Source organism: Pomacea canaliculata, linkage group LG7, assembly GCF_003073045.1.
Source record: "Pomacea canaliculata isolate SZHN2017 linkage group LG7, ASM307304v1, whole genome shotgun sequence".
Taxonomy (NCBI): domain Eukaryota; kingdom Metazoa; phylum Mollusca; class Gastropoda; order Architaenioglossa; family Ampullariidae; genus Pomacea; species Pomacea canaliculata.
Window position 1 is genome coordinate 25053575 of NC_037596.1, and position 12199 is coordinate 25065773.

The 12199-nt window shown below is 36.6% G+C and overlaps 1 protein-coding gene across 10 annotated transcripts in view; it reads right to left on the reverse strand.

The window, feature by feature from the left end:
• The window catches only part of LOC112568675, a 104860-nt gene that overhangs the window by 59560 nt on the left and 33101 nt on the right, over positions 1-12199 (reverse strand). For 2 of the 10 annotated variants that reach the window (XM_025246088.1, XM_025246089.1), the window contains exons 4-5: positions 11471-11809; positions 10571-10711 (exon numbers count right to left, since the gene is read on the reverse strand). The exons of 1 other annotated variant lie outside the window; for it this stretch is intronic. In XM_025246088.1, coding sequence (XP_025101873.1) covers positions 10571-10711; positions 11471-11809 — 480 coding nt within the window. Of the gene's footprint in view, positions 1-248; positions 393-1544; positions 2578-3149; positions 3291-3675; positions 3955-4728; positions 4886-5612; positions 5732-6374; positions 8449-8924; positions 10712-11470; positions 11810-12199 lie in introns of those variants that run through there. 7 more of the 10 variants (XM_025246096.1, XM_025246092.1, XM_025246097.1 and 4 more) reach the window with 7 other exon arrangements.

Here is a 12199-nt window from a genome sequence, read left to right on the forward strand (position 1 = left end):
TGTGGATTTACTTTCACGAGTTTTGATGTGTAAATTTTTTCTAATACTCCATGTTTGTTTCCTAAATATTTGGGGGTTAATTATTTCAATGATTTAAAGAGCAAATGTTCAAGACTTTAGTTATTTGTTGGGTTTAGTTTTTTTGACTCTACAAGTGTGTCAGAAGACCTCGTCTTTTTTCAAAACTGAGCTCAAACATAGAAAAATTTGTCAATATTAACGTTGGACTTCTATATTCTGCTACTTACCGACATCAAACAAAGCAAACGCTGACAAAATAAGAAGGACTTGCTCTTGTGTCCTGAGAGTCATTCTCTAGAAGCGACTTACACTTAAAAATGTCTTCTGCACAAACAAATAACAGAAATGGACAGCTGCAGTCACCACTATGTACTTCTTGCTACCAAGATCACGTAACTAAAGCAATTATGAGTGATGTGTTTCCTGTCAGTTCTCAGGCTGACTTTATTCTTCCTTAACATCTATGCCTCTTTGATTTCTCAATAGCTTTGATAGTGTTGAGACACTTCACATCTCTCGAATTTACTAAAATCGCTTAGGACCTCTGTCACGTGACTAACTCATTGGCTACAAGTGTAGATGTACAGAAAGACACTTGTTGAACGTCTGTATGATGTTTCCACGTTGTCCATGAAGAGCATGCTTTATGTAAATGCGTAAACGCATTGTGTGCGTGTGTGCGTTTATTCGTATGCGTCTTTATTGTAGCTTTTTTTTGAGAAAATTGATGTGATAGTGTGTGTGTGTGTGGAAAAGTGTCTTCAAGTCCCTGATTTGTCCAGTGAACGGCCAGTGAACGTCAGAAAGTGGCGTCCCAATGGCGTACTAAAGTGTTAATTAAACTTTGGATCCACGGCACTGTTGTAAGACCCTGTTCTCGGTAAAATCTTTTGTCTTTTACGAGTATCTCCTTAGAAATAAAAGGGTTAGTCGACATGCTAGAGATTTTAACAATATGGTTTATATGAGAAGACTTTCATTTTGGTCTTAAAAACCTTATCTGAAAGAAAGATATTTCATAGTTCAGCACACTTTTCCGTTCACTCCTCCGTTCTTCATTTTCATTCATGCCCTTGCTAATTTGATCCTTTATTGTATGATTAACAGGGTTTTTTTTTTTTGCATTTTTGCATTTGTTTGATTAGATACCACAAATCTCTCACGTAAATGCCTCACCTGTATTCCTTACCACCGCACACCAGCTTAGGTTCCGGAACATTGAAGTGGCAAGGGAAGCTATTTTTAATTAAGGTAACTTTGATGTTCATGCTATATCTTTTATGTTCATAGTTTTATAGAGAAAGAAAGAGTTACCACGAAATTAATGACTATTATGATATTTTTACAGCCTGAACACGATCTGTTTTTAAGCGAGTAACGTGCCTACTACTCCTGCAGTTATCTCCCCTTAAACAGACTGTTACTGATTCACTGATGTGTGGATGGCGTCCATCAAAAGTCGGAAACCAGCAATTAGTCTCAAGTGTCTGTGACCGAGAACAGGCAGATTGCATACCATGATGTAGTATAATCATTTAACTCATTTTATTCAACACATTTATACTGAGCAAACATAGCCAGCAAAATACAAAGTATAATTGTGCTATTGAAATGAGTTTCAAAAGTGTTCCTCTTCCTGAATGTATATATAATAAATGCATTATTAGTGCTAATTTTTTTACTTCATCACTAGCTTGAGAGAAATTGTTGGTCTATGTGTTCTCTCAACAACTATCTCTAAAATAATCATGCGATATTCAGACAACACACACTGTAGTTAAATCATATACATTGAATAAATAGTAGTAAATAGATAAATCTTCTCGAAGCTCAAATTTAAACAAAAACTCTAACAACAGCTTTAACAAGATTGCTTGCAAAATGTAAAACTTCATTTGTGTTTTACAATTCTTTGTGTATATTTTATTTTATGTGGATTTTTTTTCTTTTCCAAAGGACTAGTTACTTAGAAATGTTATAAAAGTATTTGGGGCGTGTTTATATATATACAACTTTACATGTAAGAATATATTAACAAAACTGATATGGTGATGCTGAGCCACTATTTGGGTGATTTCACCACCTGGGCGTACATTTCTTCTGCAGGAGCAGACAAAGCATGACTGCTAGAGTTAGCTCCCTTGTTGACGACAGCGTAGACGTCTCCCTGGCTGGTGGATTCCCTCTCACACTGAAATCTAGAACTGTCTCCCTTCAGATGCTGTTTATCTACCAAAGTATACAACTCAGGCTGCACAGATTGTCTCTCTTTGTTCTTCTCGACAACAGCATAGACGTCAACCTGAGTTGTTTCCCTTCCCTGGCTTATCTCCACGTTCCCGTACAGAGCGGCCTCTACAGTTTGTCTCCCTTCGTTTGTCCCTGTATTTGCATAGACGACATGCTCTGTTGACTTTTCTTCATCTCTTACTGAGTTCATCACTTCAGCATAATTATCGCACACCATGTTGGATTCCGTCCTACCGTCGTTACTCATGTCAATGAGCTCAACCTTACTGTGTCCAGAACTCGATCCTGTCCTTTCAGACAGATTTCCTGCAAGCAGATATTACTTGTTACTTCCACATCATAAAGATTCAAATTCTTAGATGTATCTAGAAAATAAATAAAATAGTAACACAAAATTAGAAATAAACAAAAAAGGAGTGACTGATAGATCGTTTTAAAACATTATATTAAATACTAGGAAATGGGGAAGAACACAAAAAGTATATCTCAAACCAAAGATACATGTGAAAGAAGTTTTATCAGAAAATGTAGACATAGTCAAATTGAGGTAGGTGTGTGCATAGTGTAAAAAATTAATTTAATTATATATTAGAATATGAATCTTCTTTGTAGATACTACTGCAATTCTCTTCTTCCTGTTGTGAATTTTGGCAATGCATTAATTTTAAAAAATGGCAATAGACTGATGAAATTTTTTTCAAATGAATGTGTTAACGCTTGCTTGACAAATCCCTTGCCATCACTGTCATCATCGCCATAATCATCATCATCAGCATTATTTGTATTGGTTGTATATTAAATATCTCTTACACAGTTTTCAGTCGTCAGTTCAAAAGGTAACACAATAACTGTTTCATCAAAGTGAAAAAAATACTTGCTTTTCCTACGAATGATAATAATGACGATGACTGTGGTAGCTACAATGAGGACCAGAACAGCAGCCGCTGCAGCTACTATGACTTCGGTCGGTAGTGATGAGGCAATATTATTTTCCTCGTTTTCGACCTCATCGATGCCTTCTAAAAAGACCAAACGATAATAATTTAAACAATTCATCGGCCATGCTAATATTTTTCTCCTAAAGTCTTATCAAATGTATATTTTTCTGAAGGTTGACGGCTAATAAATGTTTGTTATTTGAAAGAAACAAATCTTTGTATAATTTATCTTTTTTGAAATCAGATTTTATCTTTATGCGTTTTAACAGTTTTAAATAAGACAGTCATTTGTAACAAGACAGGTTTTGATAAATAGCAGGAAAATACACTTCTACGTTAAAATAAAAGTTAGAATTCAATTTAAATACGTTTTAATCGAGGTACCATATGCATGGGAAAGACAAAAAGATTAACCAATAGATGTCTGAAGCGAAAAAGTAGTTGGTTTTTTTTTTAAATGGCTTACCGGTTGTCGTAAGACGGACGGAAACAGATGAGTCCGTTAGCACACTGAGATCGTAGGAGACCGTTTTTGTTCGGTTGCCCCAAATCATTTCACATGTGTAGGTCTTGCTGTGTTCACGTCTGACAGTATTCAGGAGAAGCATTGGAGAGTTTCCCTGCCCTTTCCATGAAATGGCTGGCGGGGGGCTGCCTTCATTTTGTGTTGAACATACGCACCTAACTTTGTCCCCTTCACGCGCTTCACGCTTACAATTCTCCAAAGTTGGCTTCCCTGGGTCGACTACAACAGAAAATGTCAGTAGTATGCATACCTGTGAGCAGAAATACTCTATGAATGAATTTTGTTGATAAATTATGAGTGACAATCAGATAATGAGAAGCAAAAAAAATTTTTTTCTCTATTTCATTCTAAAAGCAATCCAGCGTTTCTCTTTCCCTCATTTACTGGTCTTTGAGAGATAACAAACATTTATAGAAATGGCCGCTGCCAAGGCCCACGGCTCAGTCTATGGCAAAGGTGAGCAGGTCCTGAATACGATGACTACTCTATGTTCATAACGCAGTTCGTTCTGGCTACCGTTGCATATCTTCCTCCAAAATACCTTGAATGACCACCTTTGAGAAAGTTTCGGTCGGATTACATGCCTTATCAGATTAGTTTGCTCAGACTGTAAACGAGTCTTTTAGGAACTTGTTCTTTGCATTCTCCTCTCATTATCAGCAATCAAAGTTCCACATCCGTAAAAAAGGATAGGTACTACGAGTGACTTTTACAATTTGTACTTCATCGCAAACCTAATGTTATGGCTTCGCAAGACCTTACCCTAACAAATTATCTCACTCCTTGCTGTCACTATTATGTTTCCGTCTGTCGCGTCTGGAGGGGTTTGCTTACATTTCCTCAAAACTGTTTAACTCTTTGATTTAAACTTTGTAGATGTACATAACTGCTTTGCTAAAAAGATATTTTTTGTCATAAATTCTTTTAACCAGTTGAGCCTTCAGTATTAAATATGTCACCACTTTTTGCAGCAATATCCCAGGTGTAACTCACCAATTTGTAGCTTAAGGGCAACCATCCAGCTGTTTGGGACTAATAAGATGAAGTAGGTGTACTCTCCGGCTGACAACGGTAACCGGAATGTTTCAGCACAGTAGAAATACGACTGATCAACGGGCGAAGTAAAATGATTTTCAACACGCTTACGTGTCTGTAAATAGAAAAAATGAAACAGAGGTCACACTTGATCTCTCTTTGGCTTATGCAGCCAAATTTAATATAATATTTTTGTCAGAAAGGATATTTACTCTGAAAATGGACTTGTTAAGTGTATCAATCGGATAGTATCGATGACAAATATTTCCCACAAAGACTGATTGGTTTGATCTTTCTTAAACAAGAAGTTTCTTTTAAAGCAGTTGTCTGGGTCCATCCATGTACGATGATGTATTTTATAAATGCGTTGTGTTTACATGAGGTTTGTCAGTGTGGTTGCCATGATACAGTCGTAGTTACAGGCTCGGTGTAAAACAACAATCTCCCCTCATGGTTTTTAATATAATGATATTCATTCTGAGTTTAATGTCTGCTTTTAGGCTTTACATCCTGACAGAGCGCAGTGGTACTTCCCTGTTACATTAAATAATAACGTAGTACTCTATTTACTATCTGTTTTGCTTGAGACCTTTATATCTTTTTGTCTTTTTTCCAGTTTTAAAATTTTCACGTGTGTTAATACCTGAATGCATCATGTTTGAAATACGTCTTTGTGTGTGTGTGTGTGTGTGTGTGTGTGTGTGTGTGTGTGTGTGTGTGTGTGTGTGTGTGTGTGTGTGTGTGTGTGTGTGTGTGTGTGTGTGTGTGTGTGTGTGTGTGTGTGTGTGTGTGTGTGTGTTCGTGTGCCCATGTGTTTGCTCGTGCGTGCGCATGAGTGTTACCTTTGCACTGACAACATCCCAGTGACATCTTGTTGGTGAGGCTGTCGACGTGTTCCAGCAAGTTATACTTACAGACCATTCTGCTGTATTAGTCGTATTTAAACACGTCAGAGAAAGCCCTTCGAAAAAACATGTAAACATAGCCGGACATTAGGGAAAACTTTTGTTACTTTAAGAAACCTCAGCATATACATTTGTAAAACTTACGAAAACTTTTAACACACACACACCGCCATTTGTCACGGATTGAATAAATTAACTGCTGATATCTTAATTTATTTTTTTTTTACTTTCGCAAGCTAAGTAGTACCACTGAAGCTATTTCTACTTACAGTGAGAGGATACATTGTAATTTCTTTCTAAACTTAAACAGTTGCTTGTCCTGTCGGACTTCACTTGTAACACACAAACAGAAAGATTACTCTGCTGTATTTCATGTATTTCAGTATATTGCTAGATACCTCTTAGAACACGTAACATATTAGATACACAATTCAATGTTAGAATCGTATTCCACAACAAAGCAACTAAAAAGAGAAAATGTCTAACATTTACAGGACAGACTCTCAATTCAGGCACAAGTCTGAGATCAGACTAACAGAACATCATCGGTTATATAACGGTAACAGTGTTGCTCTTATCAACCACTGCCTTAGGATGGATGGTTGCTTTGTGGGTTCAATAAACTTTATTTTCTATCAAACACAAAACAGTACCAAATAAACATTAATTTATCGAGAGATTTACAGAAATACATCTTACCCAAAGGAGCAAAGAAAACAAGAAGAGCAGGCGTGGTTCTCCCAGGAAACATGTTGTTAGTGTAAGTCGCTGAAACACTATAACATACACACAAAAATTGGACTGTCTTAGTGCAGGTCTACATTGCCAGGTCGTTTTGGAGCTCACACATTTCAAAAGTGAGCTAAAATTTCGAATGCATGGCTGTTAACATCGACACGGCTTTATATGGAAACACGTGACATGATACACATGCTGAGTCACTGAGTCACTCAAGTGCTTCTCACTCACAGCTTCCTATTCGACTCTTCTAGATGACGATCACAAGCTATTTTGGTGCTGTCTCTATGATATAGAAGAATAGTGTTATTGTAATAAGCGTGTGAGAGATTTCACTAAACAATTTTTGACATCTGTTCTTGTACATAATTTAAGCACGGTATAAAACATACTTTTTAATTGGTGCTGAAATTTTTAAAGAGATTTAATGTTTTCATAGCCACAAAACAGAATAATAGGAAATATGAATTGTAAAGAACTTTACTGTATGTTCTGTACCTTGAAAAACCACAAAACCTGATTTAATTTTTATTTAATGCTCCTTGATCCTTATTTTTAGTCTTCTTTTATGTCATGGCGCACAGACAGCTCACCAACTCCAGTCCGGATGCACCACGAGCTGCGCCTAGCCACATGGGAAATTCTCACTTCAATCCTCAGGAAATCGGCCAACACTAAGATGTTGAGGGTTTGTACACACTACTCGTCGCCACATAATGTATGTAGTCTCATCATAAACTGTTATGTGCTTTGATGTGTAGTCCAATATACATTGTGCTTAGCATGTCTGTGTCTGTGATTTTAAATAAATGCATTATTTCAGTGTGCTGCTGGACTTTCTTGAATAGTGTAACCTAGAGACAGGTCTATCATGCTGTCAGTGTCTTTCCTATGTTTATCTGTCATACACGCCATCACTTGCACGTAACCCCTGTGACAAGCACAAGCGATAGGGCAAGGAGATGGTATTTTTGCTTTCTACTTATAAAGAGAAATACTTCTTTCTTTCTCTGAGTAATTACAAGCTAACACTGGGGGATATAAAAAAATAATTCTGATATATACAGAAGAATCAGAGATTAGTGGGGACATTTAAGTTAATTTTCAATACGTAATATTATTAATAAAATATAAACATGTTTAAAATGTAATAGATGGTTAAGTTCCAGTAATGTATTTTTATGGAATGGTTACAACAGATTCTTGATAATGGCTTTTTTAGCATGTAAAATCTAACATAATACACAGTTAATAATTATTTATCAGTGTCAAAAAGTATTTCTTCCTTGTTTAGCTGCATGCAAAATTTAATATTAAGCTTCTCATACTAATCTCCCCCTAAATTCTGTTTAAGCTTTTATCGAGGACACACATAAATGGTTCCTTCACATTGAGTTGGATTAGAATATGACTGATAATGGGTTTGTGAGTGTGTAGCGATGTTAGTTGTAGACTAGAATGGTGGTGATGTTGCATATCTGGTACTTGATCTTTGTTTACACTTTTTACCAGCAGTAGTAGTCGGTTTTAACATCTCGTGATTTTGTATAGTTGGAAATCTGTAGGAAGAACATCTTTTCGTTTTACTGAGAGTCCAAGACTTGCAAGTACTGGCGTGTTTGGCCATTATGTAGAGAATTTCCTAGATAACTACAAACTAGTAAATACGAGTATCGAAGATAACATTCGGCAACAGCACACTGTGTCCTGGTCTGAGCCTTAGCTCCTCCCATTTTAGTTGCTTAGTGTTTATGTTTTTCCATTAAAGTTTGAATCGTCTCCTCCAATTTTTAATGTTTTGCTTATCTTGTATTTATTATTAGTGTAATATTATAGTCATTCACATAACTTTCTTTTCAAACACATCTTTATTATAAAGTTATAAAACTTATAAACTTAATTATCATTCATGATTAATGGTTCGTTGTAAGTAGTATCCCTGGTAGAGGTGGCAAAGTAACTACTGGCAGCTGAGGGCAGGAATTAGCATGATGTCTTGATCCATCAAATCACTCTGCATGGCCTGTCTGAGCATCTAAGACAACAGAAGTAATGAGTTTCTTTCTTCAACATGTAGGTTGATTTGCTGGAACTAACCCATTTAATGCACTAATTGAACCATCATATAATGACATAATAGCTACACACTATTTTTCTTTAAACCAATTTTGTCAGTAAACGTACGACATAACTTGAAGTAAACTGTGCAAGGTTAAAGGTTAAGCAAAGTAACCATAGCCTTTTAATTCACATCATTTACCTGACAGAAATTTCTCTTCAGTAAAGTGCATTTCAATTTAAAAACAGACTTTAAATATTAAAAATCCGCTGTTTTTATCCACACCTTAACTTCCACAGGTGGCACTTGTGCCTTCAACTGCAATAAAGTTGTAAGGAAAAAAAATCTCTTTTCTATACATTTAATTTATGTAAATAAAGTTTTCTATAAAGTTAACTTTTGTGTATTTTTAAAAAGTTATTAATAATAAAATTATGGTTCTTAAGGCTTACCAGTTATTACAATAATCAAGACGGTATTGTCACCAATTATCCCCTGGATGGAATCTTCATATGGTACAGGTGGTAGTGATGGCCTTCTTCAAGTTTTCTTGTTACCTCGCTGCTTGTTCAGGACAACTTCTTTTAAATATTAACAATAATAATGCTCATTAGAAGAGATTAATAAGTCAGTCCAAATAATAATGGAACTTGTAAAGGTTACTGTCTATGTTGTGGGTCTGTTCTCAGTGTGTGACATCCAAGGGATTGCAGGGGTGTAGAAAGATGCTCAGCTTTGTTGGGGATGGGGAGGGGTACATACTACATGCTGACAGTAACCGATGTTCACATCTTTACTTCCTCAGTATCTTTTTGTGAGGGTGTAACTGCCGCTTTGCAGGCTCCGCTTATCACCGCTTCCTATGCTGCTTGCTTACAAAACAAAACAACAAACCAACAGTCAAATACATGTCTACAAAGAACAATAGCGTCACAAAATAATAACATCCTGACAAATATGAACTACGTGCATGAATTACGACACAAGTAAATGTAATGGTTTTAATATGTACTATAAGTCTACACTTTTCAAATCCCAGTACAACTCTCACTTTTAATCATTAAGTTGTTTTGTCTCTAATAATAAAGCATATATGGGTTATCAGTGGACTTATGTAACCAATTGAACACAAATATCGACTAAACACAGATTATAATTGTCTATATTTACCTGTCATGCTTCACCAGTTATCGTGACATTCTTGGGCAGTTCTCAGTACCACCCCACAGGCACTCACCTTTCCCGCAATGGCAATCCAAATTTCATTTCTTTTTAGTTGATTCACAGTGTCACTGTGACACCCACATAAAATCTGGTGTTCAATGGAGATCTCCTCTATCAATGTTGAAACATTCATGAAGTTGCTTTTGAGCATTTTCGACTTCGGTGGTCAATGGATCTGTAACGGATGTCCGGCGACCTGTGGTTTTTTCGAGAGGGAGGGGGAGACGGTTCGGGGAGAGGAGGGGCTCACAGCAACAGAAGAGGATATCTTCTAAAAAGTTTCGGAATACGGGTACGATGTATAAGAGGATGGAACGTGAAGGGTTAGTCATGCAGAGTTTCAGAGGTAACTCTCATCCCACCCAGTATTACACGTCACTACCAGCCACTCAATCACACAAAGGCCAAAGGTCACTGCCTCACATTCGAGTCATTCGCATCTCGACTACATTAGGGTCAAATATCTAACCTTTAGACATTGACTCTCTAACTAGTTAGGTGACAACTCGGAAAGAAGAACGAGGCTGTGAGAAGAAGCAGTTAGCCTTCTTTATCTTCACTGAAACGCCATCGGATTTTCGCCGCTTCTAAAAAATATAAGCAGTTGTCCCCGCTGCCAGTAGCAAAAAGCTAATGGAGCCCGACTACAACTCAGTGCACGTGTAATCCCTATAGACCCTAAACGCGTTTAGGTCTCGACTAGCAAACCGCGAATAGCCGGTTAAAGGAGCTGTCCTTATTCGATTTACATGCATTCGGTGCCACAAGCATTATTTGTATTGGTTGTCTACTAAATATCTCTTACACAGTTTTAAGATGTCAGTTGAAAAGGACACACAATAATTGTTTGACCAGAGTGAAAGAAAATACTTGCTTTTCCTACGAATGATAAAAATCACGATGACTGTGGTAGCTACATTAAGGACCAAGACAGCAGCCGCTGCAGCTACTATGATACCGATCGGCAGTGATGAGGCATTTTTATTTTCATCTCTCTCGACCTCATCGATGCTTTCTGAAAAAAAAGACCAAACGATTGTATATAAACATTTCATTAACCATTCTAATATTTCACTTCTAAAATCTTATCACATGTATATTTTTGCAGGCTCGCCGCTAGTAAAAATTTGATATTAGGAAAAACAAATATCTGTATAATTTATATTTATAAATCCTTTTTTATCTTCTTGTCTATACATTTTTTTGCAGTTTTTAAATAAGAGTAAGTTATTTGTAACAAAACAGGTTTTGTAGATATCTCTGTTTCACGAACGAATAGGCACCCTATATTCTTATTATTAATAATTCTTATAATTTATTTGTTTACATCATCAACAGCATTGTAGTCATCAGCAGCAACAACAAAAGTGACAATTATGCACATTTCTACTATCGTGGTCATCTACAGTGTTGTTATCTTTCGTCTATATATCATCACGAGTATCATGAAATAATACCATCTCCACTTATCATCGCTTTTGCCATCTAAAATCTCGTGCAGTTAAAAAAGTGATAGTGATAAAAAGTTGCTTGTATGAGTTGGCCAAGAAAATGTTTTGATAGAAATACTTTATCTCTTAATGGCAGATCCTTTTTCATATTCAGTACTGCTGATTTTGTGATCAATTGTAAATGTCATACAACGTGTAGCTGCAGAAAGGTGGAGCTTGATACAATTTGCTATCACTTCTCAACTCTCAATGCTGTTCCACTTAAAAAAAAATCTTCATAAACGAGAAGTTGCCATGAGCATTAGAAAGACAAAAAGATTCACCAGTAAATGTCTGGACGTAAAAGGTGGTTGGTTTTCTGCTCAGAAAGGTAGATGGTTTAACGGTTGTCGTTAGACGATAGGAAACAGGTGAGTCAGTTCGCACGTAGAGATCGTAGGAGACCGTTTTTGTTCGGTTGCCCCAAATCATTTTACATTTGTAATTCTTGCTGTCTTCACGACTGACAGCATCCAGGAGAAGTATTGGAGAGGTTCCCTGTCCTTCCCATGAAATGACTGGCGGGGGGTTGCCTTCATTTTGTGTTGAACATAGGCACCTTACGTTCTCCCCTTCACGCACATAATGCTTACAATACTCCACAGTTGGCTCCCCTGGGTCGACTACAACAGAAAATGTCAGTAGTATGCATAACTATGAGCAGAAATACACTCTGAATGAATTTTGCTGAAAATTTATCAGTGACAATCAGGTAATGACGAGCAAAATTACTTTTTAGCTCCCCTGGGTCGACTACAACAGAAAATGTCAGTAGTATGCATAACAGTGAGCAGAAATACACTATTAATGAATTTTTCTGATAATTTATTAATGACAATCAGATAATGACGAGTAAAATTACTTTTTATCTAAAGTCAGGTTCACATGACAAAACGATTTGCCTGGATGCGTGTTGTCATTCTAAAAACAGTTTAGCATTTTTCGTTCACTCATTTATTCCTCTTAGACAGGTATCTCACATTTATAGACATGGGAAGGCCCACGACTCAGTC